The 25,264-nt window shown below is 38.1% G+C and overlaps 1 protein-coding gene and 3 long non-coding RNA genes across 4 annotated transcripts; all 4 read left to right on the top strand.

Moving 5' to 3' along the window:
- The first annotated feature begins 3,575 nt into the window (after positions 1 to 3,575).
- On the top strand, positions 3,576 to 24,044 carry LOC103512366 (peroxidase-like). The gene is made up of 13 exons (XM_026825858.1): positions 3,576 to 3,730; positions 4,410 to 5,209; positions 11,602 to 11,760; positions 11,892 to 12,007; positions 12,468 to 12,625; positions 13,022 to 13,242; positions 13,664 to 13,837; positions 14,270 to 14,466; positions 15,422 to 15,631; positions 20,147 to 20,350; positions 21,198 to 21,414; positions 22,577 to 22,682; positions 23,825 to 24,044. The coding sequence occupies exons 2-13, from the start codon at positions 5,104 to 5,106 to the stop codon at positions 23,925 to 23,927; spliced, it is 1,971 nt and encodes a 656-aa protein (XP_026681659.1). The 5' UTR covers positions 3,576 to 3,730; positions 4,410 to 5,103; the 3' UTR covers positions 23,928 to 24,044.
- On the top strand, positions 7,414 to 8,733 carry LOC113468740. Its single transcript, XR_003392387.1, has 3 exons — positions 7,414 to 7,475; positions 7,553 to 8,264; positions 8,425 to 8,733. It is a non-coding gene; the product is annotated as an uncharacterized LOC113468740 (long non-coding RNA).
- On the top strand, positions 22,956 to 23,545 carry LOC103512363. Its single transcript, XR_541526.3, has 2 exons — positions 22,956 to 23,034; positions 23,462 to 23,545. It is a non-coding gene; the product is annotated as an uncharacterized LOC103512363 (long non-coding RNA).
- A 36-nt stretch (positions 24,045 to 24,080) lies between the features above and the next one.
- LOC108252774 lies at positions 24,081 to 25,047 on the top strand. Its single transcript, XR_001809583.2, has 2 exons — positions 24,081 to 24,263; positions 24,554 to 25,047. It is a non-coding gene; the product is annotated as an uncharacterized LOC108252774 (long non-coding RNA).
- The last annotated feature ends 217 nt before the right edge of the window (positions 25,048 to 25,264 follow it).

Genomic DNA, 25,264 nt, shown 5'->3' with positions numbered 1-25,264 from the left:
TACACCACTTTAAAGGGCGAATCAGCTTAACTCCAGACACAAAAAGTCCACTCCGAGGCTTAGGTTTAGGGGCAAACACCCCAAAGGATGGGTTAAGCTTCTACGATCTCTACTTCTAATTGTTATTCTAACTGATTTAGAATGGCAAAGGTAGGTATTTGAAAATTTGAAGTAATTTAGGTTCGATGTGCACGTGACTGAAATCAACCTAAGGTCTCTCAAATTTGGAATCAATCAAAATCTTTACTGTTCACCTGATGATGATTGTTAAAGCTAGCTGGATTCATGTCCTTGGTATTTCAGTTAGTCAGGTGTGAGGTGAAATTAGTGAACGTTCTTTTCAACATTAGATCCAGTGGTTCCCAACTTTTTCCACCCTGGATTGAAACAGAGACGAATCATTTGGTAGAACCCGTTTTTTGGGCTCCTGGAAGCCTCAAAACGGATATAACTCCTAAAATCCTTTAAAAACATGATATTGAAATATTTGAAAAAATTCTGTAGTAGGTACGTACGTACTTATTTGTTGGGAGAATATTAGTATCTTGTAGGGAATTGAAGCAAGGACCTTCTCCGAAAAGAGCGTCTGACCACTAAGCGAGGTGAATACGAAAAGCATTCTCTACCACCCAACCCTCAGATTGGACTACACAATAAAAGTTTGCTTGATTATCAAATGATCAAATGATAAAAGATTGAAGTGAAAGATACAACGAGGCAATGTTGATACCTAATACAGTAAGGCAATGCGCCTTCTACCATATTCAAAGAATTCCCATATTATCAATATCTCAAACAATTGATGATAAAATTCCATGCCTCGGTTGGAATTTGAACCCACGTCCTCTCGTTTACCAGACGAGTACTACTTTCGAGCCAGGTGTAAACTGAACAATAAAATCATTTGTGACTGTGAGTCATGGTCATGGGTCAAACAATATCAAACATATGTGTGACTTGGAAATCTTATACTACTTTAATAAAACACAAATTTACAAGTGAAGAAATTTCTGATTTCTTAATCACTCTCTGACTTGTTGTTCGGAATTGAACTTCATGGGTCAAACAATATCAAACATATGTGTGACTTGGAAATCTTATACTACTTTAATAAAACACAAATTTACAAGTGAAGAAATTTCAGATTTCTTAATCACTCTCTGACTTGTTGTTCGGAATTGAAGATTGAAATACATTTAATCACGTCCGGAAATGAGCATCGATAATGTCAGGGTCTTGATAATGATACCCCAGGTCCATGCCCCCGGGTTGTTTATAAAATAGAGTTTAACCTAACGTAGAAACACACTACCATCACGTCACGTCATGTGAAGTCATGGGGAGTCTGGTAGCATTACAGATGAATCGAGATGCTATGGTAGCCGTGAAAGCGTCCAAATATATTGCCAGCAAACACTGTCTGAGGTAAGTAAGCTTTTAGAAGAAAAAAACTTCTAGTTAACTAGGCTTGCACGCGTCAGGTCCTGGGTTCGATTCCTGGCGGGGTTAATTTTTTTTTTCTTTCGGTTCTACGCTTTGAGTTCAGGGTACACTCAGCCTCATAAGAATAATTGAATAGCAGTATTACAAGCCCACCGGGAATGCTTTATAAATACATAAATCACCACCTACATGAACACATTTAGAATATAAATATACCTTGTTCATCCTACCGGGATAGGACTGAAAAGTCCCTTTACCCCTGAGGTCTAACCAATATATTTTGACATATTATAGGGAACAGGGACATATTTTATAGGGATATATATTATTTTATTTAACATTTTCAATATTTAGATTATTTCATTTAATATTATTTATTCTCTTCCCTCTTCTAGACTCCGTATCAACGATGAGGAATGTGCTCGTCAGCTGTCCGAAATCAAACTGTCCCCTACCTCCCTGGGGAAGAAATGCCCCAGCGGTTCCAACCCAGCTTTCTGTTCCGGAGACCTCAGGTTCAGATCCCAGGATAACGCGTGCAACCACCGCTCTCACCCGGCCTGGGGAATGGCAAATACCCCCTACAGGAGACTGCTGTTCCCTCAGTATGATGATGGTAAGTGGAGGGAGCATGGTGTAGAGGAACCTTTAGTAGGTAATTGCGACCCAGTGTTTTAATGATTGTGGGGTTTAAAACCCCTTGTACGCCCATAATTTTCGAGGTGCACTCAGCCTCGTGAGGACAATTAAGTACTTGGGCTCCTTCCATATCATTCCATAGACGACTGAAGGATTCGACGCAAAAACGACTTGAGTATAGGCCTTTTTTAAGTTAAAGGTTGCTTTTGCTTCAAATCTCTCAATATTAAAAGTAAAAATAATAGAATAAAAAATTAAGGAGAAGGAGGAGGAAGAGGAAGAGGCGATGATGATGGTGATAAAAACGAAAGAAAATAATAGTCAATGGTTCTGGAAATTTCCATCCAATTACAATCATGTGGTGTAAGTAGGTATACCCTTTCAGCTAGCGTAGGAATCAGGCGGAAGCGGGTTCGACTGTTAGACGAAAGTAGGTATACCCTTTCAGCTAGCGTAGGAATCAGGCGGAAGCGGGTTCGACTGTTAGACGAAGTCAAATCTTTAGACGAGGTCAAATCTTTAGACGAGGTCAAATGCCGTTCCTGAAAAAGTTTGTATTACAACTAAGTTTAGCCACACTACCATCAAGTCAAGTCACGTGAAGTCATAGAAAGATGTAGTTCAAAGTTTTCCCATAATGTAGGCAATTTCGTTCAGGATAGCCACACTACAAGCACGTTACGTTACGTCACAAATACCAGACAGCAGGAACCTGTGTGATTTCCTACGTCTTTCAGACGGTCTGAAGATTGAATTCTAAAGCTTTTCCTGCCACACACGCTCCGACCAGACAGTCTGAGCTCGAGTAGGATAATATTCAATTTATTTGTACATATTATATACATATTATATTTGTACATATGTGGTACAATGCTAAGACTAAATACTAAACTAAAATTAATAATACAGAGAGAGAGATGCACTAATTGAAGATTGAAATACATTTAATCACGTCCGGAAATGAGCATCGATAATGTCAGGGTCTTGATAATGATACCCCAGGTCCATGGCCCCTGGCTAGGTTATTAAATAGAGTTTAACCTAACGTAGAAATACACTACCATCACATCACGTCACGTCATGTGAAGTCAGAAAGATGTAGTTCAAAGTTTTCCCATATTATTGAAGGTGATTTCGTTCAGGACAGCCACACTACCATCAAGTCAAGTCACGTGAAGTCATAGAAAGATGTAGTTCAAAGTTTTCCCATAATGTAGGCAATTTCGTTCAGGACAGCCACACTACCATCAAGTCAAGTCACGTAAAGTCATAGAAAGATGTAGTTCAAAGTTTTCCCCAAATGTAGGCAATTTCGTTCAGGATAGCCACACTACAAGTACGTTACGTTACGTCACAAATACCAGACAGCTGGAACCTGTGTGGCAATGAGAGTGGTTCACGCTGTGATAAATTAACACTGTTTTAATATTTTAATTATTTTGTTCACAGGGGGCCAGAGGGCATCTCTTATTTACAACAAGTCATATTGATGGGGGAAATCTTTTCAATGGAACTCTTATCTAGAGAAAGAACAAAAGAAGAAGGAGAAGGAGGAGGAAGAGGAAGAGGCGATGATGATGGTGATAAAAACGAAAGAAAATAATAGTCAATGGTTCTGGAAATTTCCATACAATTACAATCATGTGGTGTAAGTAGGTATACCCTTTCAGCTAGCCTAGGAATCAGGCGGAAGCGGGTTCGACTGTTAGACGAAGTCAAATCTTTAAACGAAGTCAAATGCCGTTCCTGAAAAAGTTTGTATTACAACTAAGTTCGTATCTATTACATTGTTGAATTGTTTATGGCCTAAATGTCATATTCATATGGAGGAGTCTAAAATGCCAGAGAAATCTCCCATTTCAAGGTGTTTTACAGACTAGACGAGAAAACGAGACAAATTTCCCTTGTCAATAAAAGCAAAGTATGTAGACATCTTCCTGATTTGAGCAAAACATTACAATCACCTACCTTAGACGAGAAAACGAGACAAATTTCCCTTGTCAATAAAAGCAAAGTATGTAGACATCTTCCTGATTTGAGCAAAACATTACAATCACCCATTAGCCATTTGAGACAGTATGCCGCCTACCTACTTGTGACACAAAACAACCCAGTTATCAGAAAACTCAACGGTAATAAAAACAGCAAAAGTAATTATTTATTATTAAAATACATTTCGAATGAAAAAAATTACAACCACCAATCAGTTATTGCAATCTAAATGAATTTATTGACATTTTTCGTCCTACCTTATACCTCTCATGTGCCTTTAACATGCTATTCCAATCAGCATCCTAAGTAGTGATTGTTTTATTTTTTGTCCCCAGATGGTTATCAGTGTCAAAGGAAAGCTATATAAACACCTCCCCAAGCCCTCGTCCGGTGATTTAACTCAAGTTCGCTTACCAAAGTATTTGCTCATTTTCGCGTGTGTTTTCTCGAAAGTTGATGCCTAAGTTAACAATACACTCGAAGATTACGAAGAAGTGAAAACCTCTTTATCCCCAAAAAGGATGAGATTATTCAAGTTCCATTATATGTACAATTATTTATCGACGTCGCTCATTAAATTCCCAATCTTCCGATTTCTGTACTTTATCTTTTTTCAATTCTTTTTCTCGATTGTGTCGCGGAAATTTAAATTTAAACTCACGCCCAACTTTCACTCCGCGCTCCCCCTCGCGTTTTAACGTGAACTTGGCGAGAGCGCTACTCTCCATATACGACTTTTTGCAAACTTTTTAAATACGCCTGAATTGAATATACGATTTTAAAAGCACAAACTCTGGTACAACCAAACCCGTGTGAACTTTGATAAGCAAGAAGACCCATTCATTCTATTTGATTACTCCACTCATTTGAAGGACGTACGAAAAGTCAATCTCCAGAGAGGATCAATAGCCAGACCTTTTAACCAATTTTAACACCGAAAGTTCAATGTTTTCGTGAACACTAAAAAATCTTCGAGTTAGTCTCCGGTTCGTAAATTCTTGAAGTTTTTTTAATTACGAAGTCACCACAATGTATATCGCTGTAAGAAATTTCAACCATGTCAAGCATGTGAAGAATCCCCACTTTCTTGGGATAACGTCGAGTGTGAAAAGTCAGTACTTCGATCAACTTCATGGTAAGTCAACATTTGGTGATGTGATGTTCATTTTTGTCTATCCTTCTGTCCTGATATCTCTCTTTGAATATCAATTTTCCCTCTATCGACTCTCCTCAAGAACACTACACACGGCCCTGTAAATATTCCTCAAAAAGACATCAATGATGTCAAAAGACATCATTGGTGCCTTCTGACAGAACATACTATGTTCATTTTTGTCTATCCTTCTGTCCTGATATCTCTCTTTGAATATCAATTTTCCCTCTATCGACTCTCCTCAAGAACACTACACAAGGCCCTGTAAATTTTCCTCAAAAAGACATCAATGATGTCAAAAGACATTATTGGTGCCTTCTGACAGTACATACATTCTTGTTATTATATGCACATTTGCACATGGAAACAGAGAGAACATACAAATATGTAAATAGAAACAGAAAGAACATACGAATTGGATTAATCATTTGAAAACAATTCGTGGAATCTTGGAATGCATGTAAACATCTCCACATTTGACCAATATCAAAAAGCTAATGGTTTGATAACAAAATGAGTCGATACGTCATGCTAACAGTCATCTGTAACAAAATCACAATATCAATTTGGGACATAACATGTTAACTCCACAAATATTGATAACACTGGAACCATTATAACACGTGATCACCTGATAACACCTGTAGGAAGTCACAACCACATTCTAATGTATTGGAACGATTAGAATTTAACCACTCGGTAACAAATATTTTAGAATGTCCGCGATCAAGTCAGCAAAAGTTACTGGATGGTGCACTAATTTTTGTTCCCGTTTGACTGGACTGATTGTAGGGCATTTCTATATCAGAGTATATCTTGGTTATTTATATGCACATTTGCACATGGAAACAGAGAGAACATACAAATATGTAAATAGAAACAGAAAGAACATACGAATTGGATTAATCATTTAAAAACAATTCTTGGAATGCATGTAAACATCTCCACATTTGACCAATATCAAAAAGCTAATGGTTTGATAACAAAATGACCCGATACGTCATGCTAACAGTCATCTGTAACAAAATCACAATATCAATTTGGGACATAACATGTTAACTCCACAAATATTGATAACACGGGAACCATTATAACACGTGATCACCTGATAACACCTGTAGGAAGTCACAACCACATTCTAATGTACTGGAACGATTAGAATTTAACCACTCGGTAACAAATATTTTAGAATGTCCGCGATCAAGTCAGCAAAAGTTACTGGATGGTGCACTAATTTTTGTTCCCGTTTGACTGGACTGATTGTAGATTGTAGGGCATTTCTATATCAGAGTATATCTTGGTTACTCTGTGGACTAAAGGGTCCCTTGAGGGTACTCCTTTTAGGGCTTGTTCGTAGTACGCACTTCTTAGTGTGCTCCTTGTTTGGCGCGTATATTGAGTTTCGGCGGAACATTAGTTCCCTGATGGAACTTCTTTCAAGGATTTCACGTTTACAAGTTCACTTTGTTTAGACAATGTACTGAGTATAACTGTTTTAGCTATACACTTATAACATGCAGTTCCTTCATTGTACTACTTTTGGGGCTTGCACATATTTTGTCTTGTACTTACTTCTTCTTTTATGGCTTTCACTCCATTCCTCATCTAGAGTAATAATAAGAGACTCCGCAATGGAAGGCAACAACTAAGTGAGGACAACGCCGGAAGTTTTGTGTCCATAACACTCCATCCCGTTCTTCAATTTAGGCATCTTCTAAATTCAGAAAACACCATACCCTGAGCCGTGACTCCAGCATACCCTCCACACCATGCTGGAGAAGTCATTAAGATTTTTCCTCCTCATAAAAAAAAGAGAGAGAGAGGTGGAAGAACTCTATTATTGAGTTACTTCCCATTACCTAGGTTTTCCTAATTCTATAGTAAAGTGTCGAGCTTCCTGATAGAGAGTTCAATATTAGAGTTCCGGGGTCCAGTCACTCGGTTAGGCTTCCGGCACCCTAGTTTTTCTCTCCGTGTATCATCGCCCCCGGGTATCGAACCCTGGCTACTAGCCACGTGTGGTGCATCGACTGCAAGGTCTGTCTGACCTAGAGAAGGTCAAAGTTCGTCCCAAACCATCTGGTTAGCCATGGAACGCGACAATTTTGATAAATCGAATTAATTATTCCAGGGTTAGGCTTCCGGCACCCTAGTTTTTCTCTCCGTGTATCATCGCCCCCGGGTATCGAACCCTGGCTACTAGCCACGTGTGGTGCATCAATTGCAAGGTCTGTCTGACCTAGAGAAGGTCAAAGTTCGTCCCAAACCATCTGGTTGGCCATGGAATGCGACAATTTTTAATTATTCCACTCTGACCTAGAGAAGGTCAAAGTTCGTCCCAAACCATCTGGTTAGCCATGGAACGCGACAATTTTGATAAATCGAATTAATTATTCCACTTGACAATGTATTTGTATTCTGAATGAATATGATAGTTGGCAACTGTTGATGTGCTTTTGCGTCTTGTTGGGGTATAATTGCTTCACCTGAGTGGTAGAGCCAATGTTAATTGCTTCAAATCAACAAATCAATTTTGGGGTAGACACTACTTAGGTAGTGTTAAATGTGAATTCTATTAATGTACTTAGAAGTGCAGTAGTTCGTAATGTTTTCAAAATGTTCGTGGACTTCAGCAAATACATTAAAAAAAAAAAAAAATGATTCCATTCCATTGAAATAAATAAATAATGGCTTCAGCAAAAAGGTTAAAAATTACTTCATTCCACTGAAAAAGACTTCAGCAAATACGGAAAGAATGACTCCATTCCTCATCTAGAGTAATAATAAGAGACTCCGCAATGGAAGGCAACAACTAAGTGAGGACAACGCCGGAAGTTTTGTGTCCACAACACCCCATCCCGTTCTTCAATTTAGGTATCTACTACATTCAGGGCCTCAATCCAAAGCTTTTCTCGTCCCAAAATACTGCTCTGACCACATTGTCTTTTGGATTGCCAGTAATTCCTTTATAGGTTGGAAGTCTTACTTAGGATTTATCAACATTCCTATTTACAAAGACCTTTTGGTGGCCTAGGAGGTTCTTGAATAAATTCAGAGCCTCAATCCAAAGCTTTTCTCGTCCCAAAATACTGCTCTGACCACATTGTCTTTTGGGTTGCCAGTAATTCCTTTATAGGTTGGAAGTCTTAGGAGTTATCAACATTCCTATTTACAAAGACCTTTTGGTGGCCTAGGAGGTTCTTGAACCCCCCAACACAGGAAACACCTATGAAAGGTCTACGTGATAAGAGTCTGGTAATCTCGAACTCGACGAACCTTGAGTTAGAAGACGAGGACCTTGACCGTCGGTGCACTAAATAGTCCTTGTCTCATTCGTTATGCGACTGGCAGGTCCCAGTTGATAGTATTCGATAAATAATCGATAATATACGTAGAATAAATTCTAAATTCTATGGAAAAACGTACAAGATGAATTTGATATAGGTATATTTTTTGTGTGAGATAAATCTGAAATGATTATTTAAATCGATATCAGACGTAGAGTAATTCGGATTTCTATGAAAAATTTATGAATATGTTTTGTTTGTGTATGAAGCAAAAATTTGCCTCGTCCTAATAAGAAATTACCATCTTTACCCATTATACACACTAATGGAAGCATGTAGATTATAGCAAATATTCTAATATCAACCATCTTTCTCCCCTTCAGGTCTTTCCACCCCACGGGGCTCCTCTCGCTCGCACCCCCTCCCCTCTCCTCGTGTTATCTCAGTAGGCCTCACCCTGGATGAAGACAGACCCGATAGACACTCCACCTTAGCCCTTATGCAATGGGGACAGTTTGTGTACAATGATGTGGCGCATACAGTCACCTCACATATGTGTAAGTATGCTATTGTTGTAACGGCTTTAGCTGTAACCCAATGGAGAAAGAAGAAAAAACATCTTTTTTTTTATCTGCCATACACCGATGGTCTCTGGTCATGTTTAATTGGCTCGTCCTGAACCACAGTCAAGCATCGCATCGTGAGGACTCCTTATTCTTTAAAAGCCCTTTGAAAAACTGCCAGCTAGCTAGGCTGGTTAGGGTTAGCTTTTATCCTCCCTGTTTATAGTCCTACAGCTAGACACTGGTCTACACTCTGTTTAACTTACCCTAGCCAGACTATTGAGACAATAAGGGCACCTTTAATGTAGACTTCAATATTTTTAGATCTCACAGATATCCAGAGTAATATTCATGAGACTTTTATGAACCCAAAAAATCACGAATCCCGCTTGAATATCTCTTCTAATCCAAGGGTTGGATTATTTTTTCCTCAATTTGACAGCTTTGTGATTTGTGTCTCTTGTGAGATGTGTAATAATTCTTTTTGATCTCAAGTTTTTCTCAATGAGTTCAAATGGTCATATATGTTTGTGTTTTCCTCTTGCACATGAAGATTGACTGAAGGACACAATTAGTGACACACAAACAAATTTAGGTGCCTGTCCAAAAACGAATAGCGAATGGACAAAATGAAAATTAATAAATTAATTTAACTTGTGACAAGCATTCACGTTTGAACAATTAAAATTCCCTTATTTTTTCAAATAACTGAAATTCTCTTGCACACTTCTTCAAAGATTTCACATATGTTTGCCTGTGGAAAACCCAGAAACTGCAGACAAGAATGGTACCTATAACGAACCAACTCTTTAAAACCAAGCGCACAAAACCAATTAAAAATGTGATCATCTCTAAATAAAGAGGATCTGTGAATGACATCAGGGCAATTATGAATTATGATCCTAACTGCTAAAGTTGTCAGCTAAAAATAACTACTAAACAACTAAAATAACTGCGGAATAATGCATGATTAGAGACTGTGGGAATCTTTAACTGTGGGATCAGAGCTGCTTTAAATAACATAGACGTTTTAAATAACTTGCGAATTAGAGATGTTTTAAATAACTATGGGATTTCAAATACATGATCAGATCGATTAGACATTAGAGACATAATTACCCATGTGGTCGTGTTTACTATTACTGAAGACTACAGACATCTATAAATAATGGAAATCGCTGTAGACTTTAATTAGGTCTTTGGGCTTTTCCTTGCATAGTTGTTGTGTGATTTTATCCTCCAGTTTCGCATTAGGTATTTGGTGCCCCAGACATTTCGATATCTGTTGGTAAATTCCGTTCATATGAAGTTAATTTTGAACATAAGGGAGATATTTTTTAAGGCATTGAACGTCACTGCACATCTGCTAAGATGCCCTACATTCCAGGACAAGATACCGACAGGAAAAAAGAAGAGAAAAATCAGAAAAGGAATATACATACATAGAATTTAAAAACTTCTTTCGTACAGACTTACAGAGTTATCTTCTAGACTAGACTAGACAAAAGTACTATACCTAACGTAAGATAGGGGACGTTTAAAAAAGGATCAACCAATCACAAATAGGAATCAGAATTACCTACCTTATTTATGTCGGATCATTGGGCTCGAACCTTTTAGGTTACAAAAATATAAACAAGGGTTGTTATTGTCCTCAGTTAGTCTTTCATTTCATTCTGTTTTGTAGTTACTTTTACTTCGTATGTCCGAACAAAGTGTGGTAATAAATTGACAATTTTTTAATCGGGTGATTCTCTGAAACTGGGTTTTTGCAAAACCAGTTCAAAAAACGTTGCATTTAATTTGTCCATTTCTTTGACGTAGGTAATTTGTCACGATAGCCCAGAAATTAGGAACATTTTGAAGTTCCTTTTGTGGATTTTTTGTCGAAATAGTGATTTAGTCGAAATTTATTGTAGAACAATTGAACTTTATCAAGTGTTCTTATTCCTTCACGATCCGACATAATTATCAAGTGTTCTTATTCCTTTGATGTAGTTATTTCTTATCTATTATTTTTTAATTTATTATTATTATTATCATTATTAATTATTATTAATCTCATCAGTCAAGTCATAAAATTTAGCGTAGTGCATTAAGCAGGGAACGACATTTGTGACAAGCATTTATGCTCAACACAATTAAAATTCCTTTGTTCATTCTGTTTTGTAGTTACTTCGTATGTCCGAACAAAGTGTGGTAATAAATTGACAATTTTTTAATCGGGTGATTCTCTGAAACTGGTGCAAAACCAGTTCAAAAAAAAAACGTTGCATTTAATTTGTCCATTTCTTTGACGTAGGTAATTTGTCACGATAGCCCTGAAATTAGGAACATTTTGAAGTTCCTTTTGTGGATTTTTTGTCGAAATAGTGATTTAGTCGAAATTCATTGTAGAACAATTGAACATCAAGTGTTCTTATTCCTTTGATGTCTTAGTTATTTCTTATCTATTATTTTTTAATTTATTATTATAATTATCATCATTATTATTAATCTCATTCATTTGTCTCTTCTCCCCCAGGAGGTGTAAAGATGGCGTGTTCCATGTTAGTGGTGCTGGTGGCGGTGGGCATTGTGTTCCAGTTTGGATCTCAGACTGCCATGACCGCAGTTCTGGAGGCATCCGCGTTTGTCAAACTGCCGTTCCAAACCATCAACGCCTACGTTAACCCCAGCAATGGTAAGCGCCACTTTGGAGGAAGTGTATATCTTTTGGGAGGTTCTGATCTAAGTGGTAATCCAAAGTTCAAAATCAATTACTCCCGGGTCCACAAAGTGAGTTTAAACTTTGTTTTTATCCTCTATTTCTAGACGTATCTGCAAGGCAGCGTCGCAGTCCCAATCATCTGCCCCTACTGACTAGTCTTGAGCTGGAGAACTCGGTGTCCATTGCTGAGAGCTTTGTCGCCAAAATGTACACCCATGAGGTAAGAGAAGAGAAGTTAATAGTCGAATACTCACATAATTATTACTTGTGGTTGACCCGTCCTTTGTACGGGACCAGCGCAGCGTAAGAGACATGACTTTGAAGGGCCGCCGAATCGGGTAGGAATGTGACAAATTTAAATAGCCCATGTCACCCTCAGTACTCTTCTTAAAAACCACAAAAAAAAAAAAAAGAAAAAAAAATCCATCAAAATCGGTCGAGCCGTTTCCTCGTGAAAAGAGGACAACAAAAGGAAAGGTCAATTTTTTTAGTGGTTAATTTTACCGACCCAAATTAGGGTACATAAGGTTTGTGTGAGGAGACTTGTAGCTTGCCACCGAATGGAGGTTAAAACCCCGTCATTTAAACCTTCAAAAATTAATCTCCTGGAAATTGAGCCTGATGCAACTTAAAAATAGATTTTACTCTAAAGAAATCTTTTCTTTTCTATCCTATTCCAGGTGAACATTGCTGACTCGGGCGTCAAAATCCTTCCAGGAACTCCAGCCCAGGGACAACTGATTGATTCCCAGCCTAGTCTGGTAGCATTACAGATGAATCGAGATGCTATGGTAGCCGTGAAAGCGTCCAAATATATTGCCAGCAAACACTGTCTGAGGTAAGCTTTTAGAAGAAAAAACTTCCAGTTAACTAGGCTTGCACGTGTCAGGTCCTGGGTTCGATTCCTGGCGGGGTCAATTTTTTTTTTCTTTCGGTTCTATGCTTTGAGTTCAGGGTACACTCAGCCTTATAAGAATAATTGAATAGCAGCATTACAAGCCCACCGGGAATGCTTTATAAATAGATAAATCAATATTTAGAATAGAATATACCTTGTTCATCCTGCCGGGATAGGACTGAAAAGTCCCTTTAGCCCTGAGGTCTAACCAATATATTTTGACATATTATAGGGAACAGGGACATATTTTATAGGATTTAGATTCTTTTATTTAATATTTTCAATATTCAATATTTATATTATTTTATTTAATATTTATTCTCTTCCCTCTTCTAGACTTCGTATCAACGATGAGGAATGTGCTCGTCAGCTGTCCGAAATCAAACTGTCCCCTACCTCCCTGGGGAAGAAATGCCCCAGCGGTTCCAACCCAGCTTTCTGTTCCGGAGACCTCAGGTTCAGATCCCAGGATAACGCGTGCAACCACCGCTCTCACCCGGCCTGGGGAATGGCAAATACCCCCTACAGGAGACTGCTGTTCCCTCAGTATGATGATGGTAAGTGGAGGGAGCATGGTGTAGAGGAACCTTTAGTAGGTAATTGCGACCCAGTGTTTTAATGATTGTGGGGTTTAAAACCCCTTGTACGCCCATAATTTTCGAGGTGCACTCAGCCTCGTGAGGACAATTAAGTACTTGGGCTCCTTCCATATCATTCCACAGACGACTGAGGGATTCGACGCAAAAACGACTTGAGTATAGGCCTTTTTTAAGTTAAAGGTTGCTTTTGCTTCAAATCTCTCAATATTAAAAGTAAAAATAATAGAATAAAAAATTTATGAATATGTTTTGTTTGTGTATGAAGCAAAAATTTGCCTCGTCCTAATAAGAAATTACCATCTTTACCCATTATACACACTAATGGAAGCATGTAGATTATAGCAAATATTCTAATATCAACCATCTTTCTCCCCTTCAGGTCTTTCCACCCCACGGGGCTCCTCTCGCTCGCACCCCCTCCCCTCTCCTCGTGTTATCTCAGTAGGCCTCACCCTGGATGAAGACAGACCCGATAGACACTCCACCTTAGCCCTTATGCAATGGGGACAGTTTGTGTACAATGATGTGGCGCATACAGTCACCTCACATATGTGTAAGTATGCTATTGTTGTAACGGCTTTAGCTGTAACCCAATGGAGAAAGAAGAAAAAACATCTTTTTTTTTATCTGCCATACACCGATGGTCTCTGGTCATGTTTAATTGGCTCGTCCTGAACCACAGTCAAGCATCGCATCGTGAGGACTCCTTATTCTTTAAAAGCCCTTTGAAAAACTGCCAGCTAGCTAGGCTGGTTAGGGTTAGCTTTTATCCTCCCTGTTTATAGTCCTACAGCTAGACACTGGTCTACACTCTGTTTAACTTACCCTAGCCAGACTATTGAGACAATAAGGGCACCTTTAATGTAGACTTCAATATTTTTAGATCTCACAGATATCCAGAGTAATATTCATGAGACTTTTATGAACCCAAAAAATCACGAATCCCGCTTGAATATCTCTTCTAATCCAAGGGTGTCTATTTCAGTCAACACGGGCAGTACCATCAACTGTTGCACTCCGGAAGGTCTGCCTGTTTCACCGCGCCATTCTCACTCGGCCTGTTTCCCCATTGAGGTGCCCAGGAAGGATCCGTTCTACGCCAAATTCGGCCGTACGTGTATGAACTACGTGCGATCTGTGGCCGCTATTCGCCAGGACTGCACGTTTGGACCCGTTGAACAGGTAAGGGTTAAGGGAGCTTTTTTTTTTTGAATGGTGGGGAAATGAGTTTTTGGTGTTAAGAGGACGATTTTGATGTTTTTTCCCCCATAATTTTTCAGTCCCCTTCCTCCTTAGGGGGCCCTTTACCTCTTAAATTTGGGACTGTAAAGAGTTTCCTAAGAGAAACTCCCATTTTTTTTTTAGTTTAAAAAGGCCCTTTGTTTCGCCCTAGTTCTCAAACGATTATTTTGATAATTCTTTTCTATTCTGTAAATGTTTGTCATTAATGTAACTCAATCTACGAGATCTATGAAAGTATAATTTCATACGGAGTATAATTTCATACTTTGAAAGTATAATTTCATACTTTGATACGGAGTTAGTTGATCTCCCGATAACACGCAAATAATGTTCAACCTTCATCCATTTCCAGCTAAAGTTGACCTCCTGCTGTGAAATTGTAATTACACTCGTATTTCACTAATGGAGCTCTAGATTATCTTGTTATCTTCTATGAGAAATGGTTTAATAGAACTATCTTATCTGTATCTAGGTATCTTCTTATCTACCTATCTAAGAAATGGATTAATAGTTCCGTTCAGTGTCTCATTTAGGAATACTTTCTATCGATGTAATCATGTAAAATCACGGTACTTTATTAGTTGATTTGACCAAGTTTTTTTTTTTTTGTAAATTTTTAAAAATCCGGGTTTTTTTTTTGTTGTTTTGCCCAATTTTTTTTTTTTTTTTTTTTTTTTTTTCAAAGAGTTCTAGGCGGGTCAATTACAGTATACTGTAGAACTAAAGCCGGAGACCACAAAGCAAGGTTTTATATAGGTACTTATTTGTAAACTTTACCTATGAAATATACAAGACCTTGTTCAGACTGCGAGAGTAAAGGGACTTTTCAGACTCATTCTGGCAGGATCAATATTTATACCTAGTTAACCATTTATTCTCCCTGTTTCCCTTTCAGCTCAACCAAGCCACGCCTGTTCTGGACGCCTCGATGATCTACGGTACTTCAGACGAGGTGACTGCCACCCTACGTAGCTTTACCGCGGGCAAACTCCTCAACAACGCCAACTTCCTACCCCAGTCTAGTACTCCGGAGACTGATTGTCAGGTCCGCGATAGTCCGGCTGGATCTGTGTGCTATGCCTCAGGTATGTCTGACTTTTATAGGTGACTTTTTATTATTTATTATGTCTGACAGGTATGTCTGACTTTTATAGGTGACTTTTTATTATTTATTCATTTTAACAGGAGGAGGAAGTGAGAAAAGGGCGAGGGAGGCCGAAGAAAAGGTGGAAAGATTGTGTGAATCAAGTCTTGAATGAGAAAATAGAAAGTAAAAATTAACAGGGCATGAGGCACACAATAGGACTGCCTTTTATTATTTATTATTTTTTAATTTTAACAGGAGGAGGAAGTGAGGGGGAGAAAAGGGCGAGGGAGGCCGAAGAAAAGATGGAAAGATTGTGTGAATCAAGACTTGAATGAGAAAAAAACAGGGCATGAGGTACACAATAGGACTGCCTGGAAGAGACTGACAAGAAACCTCGACCCTTTATAAGTAGGAAAAGGTTAGGAAGAAGAAGAAGAAGAAGAAGAAGAAGAAGAAGAAGAAGAAGAAGAGAAGATTTTTTTAGAGGTTTGATAGAGGGAACTGTAAGACTGCTAAGGTCTTATCGCGCTTGCTTGCCATGCAGAAGGTCCCGGGTTCGAATCCCACCATCGACTAAAGTTTGCACTCGTTTTTCGATTCCAAATATTTCAACTGGTTACTTTCTGGTGTTCTCGTGTTGACCCAGCACCTAAATAGGAAGTATTATGTCTCTTCTCGCCCATCTGATGAGAGGCATACTACGGGACCCATCCCGCTACGACACAGACCACATGTTCGAGCATCTCGGTTTAAGTTCATGATCATTGTCACTTTGTAGGGGGAAAACGCACACATGTAGTTAAAGACATGTGAATTTTGAAATACAAGTGGAATAGTTCGCGTTTTCTCGTGCTCAGACGGGGTCGGCGTTTTTCGTCAGCCTCTCAATCAACCCTAATTAGGGTGATTGTTTTGGTAGCCCATTTTTACAAGGGGATGCCCTTCGCACTCAACCTTTGCTATTTCAGTATTTCTTTATCAAGGGAAATTCAGAATAGAATATACCTTGTTTATCCTGCTGGGATAGGACTGAAAAGTTCTTTTACCTCCGCAGTCTAACCAAGGTCTCTTATGTATATTTTGACATATTACACTGACATGACAGTGAAAACAAGTGAATTTTTTAAGTTAAAAATAAGTTGATGCTTTCATCACGTACGCATACAATTTGTAAACATGATTTTATTTGTAAGAATCTCTTAGTCACTGAAAAATTAAGGTACATACGGAAGTGTGCGAGTATATTTAAGAGTTGTATTATAATCAGTAAATCAGTTATAACAAGTGGCAGGTATTTACACAATCTACCTACAATGTGTATCCGTATTTCAGATAAGTGAGTGTCAAATCACCACATAGCATTCACTTGACTTAGCTCTGTATGTATAGGTATAGGTACTATGTATTTTGAACTTTAGGTTTAATGCCCTGAATGATTGCTGAAACCCTCCAAGAGATTAAGTAGGTATCTCTCTTATCCTCTCTCTCTCTCTCTCTCTCTCTCTCTCTCTCTCTCTCTCTCTCTCTCTCTCTCTCTCTCTCTCTCTCTCTTGAGAGTTCCTCACTCTCATCTCTTCGCATGAAACAATCAAAAGTATGATGTTATATGGTCTGAAATATGTTTACTATGATGAGAATCAGTAAATCAGTTCGGTTTTGAAATCTCGGAATATCAGTTTGAAACAATCGGTCTCTCAGAGCGGATCGGGCTATCATTTCTTCCTTCATTTTTGTTCCTATCTTTCGTGTTTTCTTATTTCTCTTCCTTTTTTAAATCATTTCATTGTAATTTACTGATTTATTTATTGAATTAATTTAAGAATCAGTAAATCAGTTCGGTTTTGAAATCTCGGAATATCAGTTTGAAACAATCGGTCTCTCAGAGCGGATCGGGCTATCATTTCTTTCTTCATTTTCGTTCCTATCTTTCGTGTTTTCTTATTCCTCTTTTTTTCCACAATTTCATTGTAATTTACTGATTTATTTATTGAATTAATTTATTTTTAAAGAAGAAAATTTGACTCTCGAAGGGAACAATTCTTTTCGTTCGACATTGAAATCACAACACACATGGTCGCGTTATTAAATCAATACTGTCACCGTAAAGTCATCAAATATTATTGTTTTAAAATATTCAATATTTGAAAATAAGCGATTTCTTGTTTTAATAAATTTAAATCTCGTTTTAACAATTGAATTAGCTTTCTTTCGACTGTGATAAATGAACCATGTTCCTGAGCTATCAAATGAGCTGTTAATTGTGTTCGCGTTATTAAATCAATATTGTCACCGTAAAGTCATCAAATATTATTGTTTTAAAATATTCAATATTTGAAAATAAGCGATTTCTTGGTGCTTTTAATAAATTTAAATCTCGTTTTAACAATTATTGAATTAGCTTTCTTTCGACTGTGATAAATGAACCATGTTCCTGAGCTATCAAATGAGCTGTTAATTGTGCGATTTTTGTAAATTTAGTTTTGTGGAATGTGTGTGTGACCTGTTGTAGAGGATACCTATATCGTTATTTTAGGAGCCTTTTCCAAGTCCTTATTGTAAGTATCGTAATAAATTACCTATTGATCTAAAAAATAATAATAAAAAAAAATAAAACTATGGTTATAGGGTTCAGAGACATGCTCTTGATACACAAATATGTCCATAATGAATCTTGAAAGGTCTACGTGATAAGAGTCTGGTAATCTCGAACTCGACGAACCTTGAGTTAGAAGACGAGGACCTTGACCGTCGGTGCACTAAAGAGTCCTTGTCTCATTCGTTATGCGACTGATAGGTCCCAGTTGATAGTATTCGATAAATAATCGATAATATACGTAGAATAAATTCTAAATTCTATGGAAAAACGTACAAGATAAATTTGATATAGGTATATTTTTTAAGTGAGATAAATCTGAAATAATCACTTAAATCGAGACGTAGAGTAATTCCGATTTCTATGAAAAAACATGGATTATTTTTTCCTCAATTTGACAGCTTTGTGATTTGTGTCTCTTGTGAGATGTGTAATAATTCTTTTTGATCTCAAGTTTTTCTCTCAATGAGTTCGAATGGTCATATATGTTTGTATTTTCCTCTTGCACATGAAGATTGACTGAAGGACACAAATAGTGACACACAAACAAATTTAGGTGCCTGTCCAAAAACGAATAGCGAATGGACAAAATGAAAATTAATAAATTAATTTAACTTGTGACAAGCATTCACGTTTGAACAATTAAAATTCCTTTATTTTTTTCAAATAACTGAAATTCTCTTGCACAAGAGTTCAAAATAATATGTTTGCCTGTGGGAAACCCAGAAATTGCAGACAAGAATGGTACCTATAACGAAGCAGCTCTTTTAAACCAAGCGTACAAAACCAATTAAAAATGTGATCATCTCTAAATAAAGAGGATCTGTGAATGACATCAGGGCAATTATGATCCTAACTGCTAAAGCTGTCAGCTAAAAATAACTACTAAACAACTAAAATAACTGCAGAATAATGCATCATCAGAGACTGTGGTATCTTTAACTGTGGGATCAGAGCTGCTTTAAATAACATAGATGTTTTAAATAACTATGGGATTTCAAATACATGATCAGATCGATTAGACATTAGAGACATAATTAATTAATTACCCATGTGGTCGTGTTTATTACTACTGAAGACCACAGACATCTATAAATAATGGAAATAGTTGTAGACTTTAATTAGGTCTTTGGGCTTTCCCTTGCATAGTTGTTGTGTGATTTTATCCTCCAGTTTCACATTAGGTATGTGGTGCCCCAGACATTTCGATATCTGTTGGTAAATTCCGTTCATATGAAGTTAATTTTGAACATAAGGGAGATATTTTTTAAGGCATTTAACGTCACTGCACATCTGCTAAGAATTTTGGCGACCAGGGTTTTACCCTACAATCCAGGACAAGATACCGACAGGAAAAGAGAAGAGAAAAATCAGAGAAGGAATATAGAATTTAAAAACTTCTTTCGTACAGACTTACAGAGTTATCTTCTAGACTAGACAAAAGTACTATACCTAACGTAAGATAGGGGACGTTTAAAAAAGGATCAACCAATCACAAATAGGAATCAGAATTACCTACCTTATTTATGTCGGATCATTGGGCTCGAACCTATTAGGTTACAAAAATATAAACAAGGGTTGTTATTGTCCTCAGTTAGTCTTTCATTTCATTGTTCATTCTGTTACCAACCTCTAATCATGTAAAATCCCGGTACTTTATTAGTTGATTTGACCAAGTTTTTTTTTTTTTTTTCAAAGATTTCTAGGCGGGGCAATTACAGTATATTGTAGAACTAAAGCCGGAGACCACAAAGCAAGGTTTTATATACTTATTTGTAAACTTTGCTTATGAAATATACAAGACCTTGTTCAGACTGCGGGAGTAAAGGGACTTTTCATTTTCAGTCTCATTCTGGCAGGATCAACAAGGTATATATTTTTTATTCTATTCTACATATTTATACCTAGTTAACCATTTATTCTCCCTGTTTCTCTTTCAGCTCAACCAAGCCACGCCTGTTCTGGACGCCTCCATGATCTACGGTACTTCAGACGAGGTGACTGCCACCCTGCGTAGCTTTACCGCGGGCAAACTCCTCAACAACGCCAACTTCCTACCCCAGTCTAGTACTCCGGAGACTGATTGTCAGGTCCGCGATAGTCCGGCTGGATCTGTGTGCTATGCCTCAGGTATGTCTTTAAAGGTGACTTTTTTTTTTCTTTTTTTTTTAAGAGGTTTGACAGAGGGAACTGTAACTGCTATGGTCTTATCGTCCCGAAATCGAAGAGAGAATGAAGACAGGATAGGACCCGTTGAAAAGTTAAGGTTTAGGTGAATTTTTTTTTTTTATTGAACGGTGGGGAAATGAGTTTTTTGGTGTTAAGACGACGATTTTAATGTTTTTTTTCCCCCCATAATTTTTTAGTCTCCTTCCCCTTAAATTAGGGACTGTAAAGAGTTTTCTAAAAAAACTCCCTTTTAAGTTTAAAAAGGCCCTTTGTTTCGCACTGGTTCCCAAACGATTATTTTGATAATTCTTTTCTAATCTGTGAACGTTTGTCATTAATGTAACTCAATCTACGAGATTTATGAAAGTATAATTTCAAACGTACAGCGATACTTTGATACGGAGTTAGTTGATCTCCCGATAACACGCGAATAATGTTCAACCTTCATCCATTTCCAGTTAAAGTTGACCTCCTGCTGTGAAATTGTAATTATACTCGTATTTCACTAATGGAGCTCTAGATTATCTTATTATCTTCTATGAGAAATGGTTTAATAGAACTATCTTATCTGTATCTAGGTATCTTCTTATCTACCTATCTAGAAATGGATTAATAGTTCCACGGGTCTCCCGCGTGCAAGGCGAGCACAGTGACCACTACGCCATGGGAGCTGACGTATTATTTAATAAAAACTATTTTATTAATACGGGTCTCCCGCGTGCAAGGCGAGCACAGTGACCACTACGCCATGGGAGCTGACGTATTATTTAATAAAAACTATTTTATTAATAAATAATGTTATCCCTCATTTCTTTCCCCTAGGACACTATGGCCAAATCTACCATCGCCAAACTGAAATCCCTGTACAAGAAAGTGGACGACATCGATCTAATCGTTGGCGGCATTGCTGAGGTGGCACAAGATGGCGCCATTGTCGGGCCGACATTCCGATGTATTCTGGCGGAACAGTTTATTAGGACGCGAGCCGGGGATCGGTTTTTCTATGACAATCCCGGGCAACCCAGCTCCTTTACCAAACGTAAGTACCTCCCTGGGATGACCAATCAATCAATCAATCAATCAATCAAATCTCAAATTCTTTGTGGTAAAGCAGAGCTTTTTTCACAATTTTTGTGGGTATCATTACTAAGTGCCTCCTTAGCAATCAATTTCCATATTTCAATAATCTTTTTAGACCGGTAATGCCGCCACTGGTCACTACTCGATTAAAGTAGCTACTCAATTGTCCTCACGAGGCTGAGTGCACCCCGAACTCCAGGCACAGAGCCGAAAAAAACCTTGGCCCCACCGGGAATTGAACCCGGGCCTCCTGCGTGCAAGTCTGGTGTGATACCCACTCGGCCACGGAGGCGACTCCCTGGGATGACCATGTAGTCATGTAGGTTGTTGAAGCACTATCTATTCTTCTTTTGCTAGCCTAATTAGCTTGGTTGGTAGCACATCTGCCGTGTAAGCGTTAGGCCACGGGTTCGATTCCAGCCCGGTGCGAATTTTATCCTGAAAGGATAATGTTCGTTCTGGGAACGGCCGGCTTTCTCCTAGCCTGTCTTCCTTCTCTCTTCAATTTCAGGACCTTTACTTAAATCATTAGAGTTCCCTATTGGGCCATCAGGGGCCTCATGGAGGCCTTTTTTTCTATTTCAATAATCTTTTTAGACCGGTAATGCCGCCACTGGTCACTACTCGATTAAAGTAGCTACTCAATTGTCCTCACGAGGCTGAGTACACCCCGAACTCCAGGCACAGAGCCGAAAAAATCCTTGGTCCCGCCGGGAATTGAACCCGGGCCTCCTGCGTGCAAGTCTAGTGTGATACCCACTCGGCCACGGAGGCTACTCCCTGGGATGACCATGTAGTCATGTAGGTTGTTGAAGCACTATCTTCTTTTGCTAGCCTAATTAGCTTGGTTGGTAGCACATCTGCCGTGTAAGCGTTAGGCCACGGGTTCGATTCCAGCCCGGTGTGAATTTTATCCTGAAGGGATAATGTTCGTTCTGGGAACGGCCGGCTTTTTCCTAGCCTGTCTTCCTTCTCTCTTCAATTTCAGGACCTTTACTTAAATCATTAGATTTCCCTATCGGGCCATCAGGGGCCTCATGGAGGCCTCTTTTTGCATGATTCTCTTGAGTTCCAGAATTCACTGAGCTTCAAGTTAATTTTGTAACTTGGTTTGATTTCAGCTCAATTGGACGAGATTCGTAAAGTATCTCTGGCGCGAGTAATGTGCGATAACAGTGATCATATCTCCACCATGCAGAAATATGTCTTCCTCAAACCTAGCACAGAGTAAGTCGAGCTTTAGATACCTATGTATATCTATCTTTTTTCGGGACAGTGAGGCTTATAAACTTCCTAGCTTTCTCCTCAATTATTTTACTGATAAAAACGCGAGTGATGTGCGATAACAGTGATCATATCTCCACCATGCAGAAATATGTCTTCCTCAAACCTAGCGCAGAGTAAGTCGAGCTTTAGATACCTATATCTATCTTTTTTTCCCTTTTTTTCGGGACAGTGAGGCTTATAAACTTCCTAGCTTTCTCCTCAATTAGTTTACTGATAAAGCGCGAGTGATGTGCGATAACAGTGATCATATCTCCACCATGCAGAAATATGTCTTCCTCAAACCTAGCGCAGAGTAAGTCGAGCTTTAAATACCTATATCCATCTTTTTTCCCCTTTTTTTTCGGGACAGTGAGGCTCATAAACTTCCTAGCTTTCTCCTCAATTATTTTACTGATAAAGAAAAATTAAAACTTAAATGTGCTCACCCATTTTTCCTTGGGACGACATTTCAATCTCGTTAAACCAAATTTGTTGAATATTTTCCCTACAAAATTTTTAATTAGTTTTCCGTTTCATCGGAAAAAAATGGGTCCAATTAATACCTATGCCTATGGGAATATTTTTTTCCCCTTTTTACTTTCCTTATTCCATAATAAGGAAAGTAATTAATTCTTGCTCCCGATTATGTTTAATCCAATCGAATTATCATTAATCAAAGTGTGGTCCTAGCTTTAATCAAACAGGTTATCTAACACATCTCCCTCTCCCTCTTCCCTCAGGAACAAACTACTCCACTGCACCTCCGCTCAGATCCCCTCCATCAACCTGGATCTATGGAGAGAAGAAGCCGGCTACCTAACCGCGGACGACATTTCAATCTCGTTAAACCAAATTTGTTGAATATTTTCCCTACAAAATCTTTAATTAGTTTTCTCTTTCATCGGAAAAAAAATGGGTCGAATTAATACCTATGCCTATGGGAATATTTTTTTCCCTTTTTTACTTTCCTTATTCCATAATAAGGAAAGTAATTTATTCTTGCTCCCGATTATGGTTAATCCAATCGAATTATCATTAATCAAAGTGTGGTCCCAGCTTTAATCAAACAGGTTATCTAACACAAGTTCTCCCTCTTCCCTCAGGAACAAACTACTCCACTGTACCTCCGCTCAGATCCCCTCCATCAACCTGGATCTATGGAGAGAAGAAGCCGGCTACCTAACCGTCAAGCCAGCCAGGAGTTGAGGGTTCGAATCTCGTCCCGTGGATTAAAAACTGTATAGGTAACCTCGCAACACACACTGGTCTTTCTTAGCTGTTAAAATGTCTCGCATTGTCGTTCTGCGAAGGAAAAAAACACGCTCTGTTCTGCGAAGAGAATAGTGGTCAAGCTTCGAATCTCGTCCCGTGGATTAAAAACTGTATAGGTAACCTCGCAACACACACTGGTCTTTCTTAGCTGTTAAAATGTCTCGCATTGACGTTCTGCGAAGGAAAAAAACACGCTTTGTTCTGCGAAGAGAATAGTGGTCAAGTGCTCGCCTGGTCATTTGGAGGTCGCGGGTTCGATTCCAAGCCAAGGTGGAGAATTTTCAATCATTTGATAATGGAAATTAAAACTCGGTTATTTGAGGCTTTGATCACAATAATAGTAGCTTACTTCTGGTTTCAAAGGGACTAATAAACTTTGAGTTAGTAGTAAGTCTCTTTCAAACCGAGGAAGTGTTGGACACTGCTGGATGAACCAGCGAAGAAAAGAGAGAAGAGGATTGATGTTGTAAGATGATAAAGAGAGAAATTTCTCTTAAGAAATAAAATAAAGAAATCTATTGTTTTTGGAAAAGTATTATAATTTTCGATTCCAAGCCAAGGTGGAGAATTTTCAATCATTTGATAATGGAAATTAAAACTCGGTTATTTGAGGCTTTGATCACAATAATAGTAACTTACTTCTGATTTCAAAGGGACTACAAATAACTTTGAGTTAGTAGTATGTCTCTTTCAAACCGAGGAAGTGTTGGACACTGCTGGATGAACCAGCGAAGAAAAGAGAGAAGAGGAATGATGTTATGAGATGATAAAGAGAGAAATTTCTCTTGAGAAATAAAATAAAGAAATCTATTGTTTTTGGAAAAGTATTATAATTTCAGTTCAAGCTGGAGTATGGGCGATTTTCATTCCCTTACCAGTACTGACGTCTAGAGGTGTTTCAAAAAAGAGGTACAGTTGAAAAAATAATTTAACTACATATAAATAACTGTGCAAATACCTATTCTAATATTTCGATTTATATTATACCTACTTGGTATCTTACTGAACAAAACCTATCTTACTTAACTTTGTTCTCGATCATTTAAAAGTTCTCTTATTTTAACAGGCTGTTTAACTAGACCTAAAACTTTTGATACCATCAGTCTCGGAGTTTCAGTATAAATACGGGGCCGCGTGAGTGGTGATAATACGACTGTTAGATACTATTTATTTGAAATGAATAAGAAATAAAGAAAATCTATTTTTTTTTTTTTTTTTTGAAAAGTATTATATTTTCAGTTCAAGCTGGAGTTTGGGCGGTTTTCATTCCC

The sequence above is a fragment of the Diaphorina citri genome, unplaced genomic scaffold (genome assembly GCF_000475195.1).
Source record: "Diaphorina citri unplaced genomic scaffold, Diaci psyllid genome assembly version 1.1 scaffold830, whole genome shotgun sequence".
In the NCBI taxonomy this organism is placed as follows: Eukaryota; Metazoa; Arthropoda; class Insecta; order Hemiptera; family Psyllidae; genus Diaphorina; species Diaphorina citri.
Note: the sequence above shows the minus strand (reverse complement) of the source record. Positions and strands in the feature narration are given on the sequence as shown.

What these genes read in the sequence shown, in the direction of transcription:
- LOC103512366 (XM_026825858.1), top strand. Translation starts at nt 5,104, where the DNA reads ATGTATATCGCTGTAAGAAATTTCAACCATGTCAAGCATGTGAAGAAT. An exon ending in CTACGTTAACCCCAGCAATG is followed by an intron (nt 11,761 to 11,891) that starts GTAAGCGCCACT and finishes CTCTATTTCTAG; the next exon opens with ACGTATCTGCAAGGCAGCGT. An exon ending in TACAGTCACCTCACATATGT is followed by an intron (nt 13,838 to 14,269) that starts GTAAGTATGCTA and finishes TGTCTATTTCAG; the next exon opens with TCAACACGGGCAGTACCATC.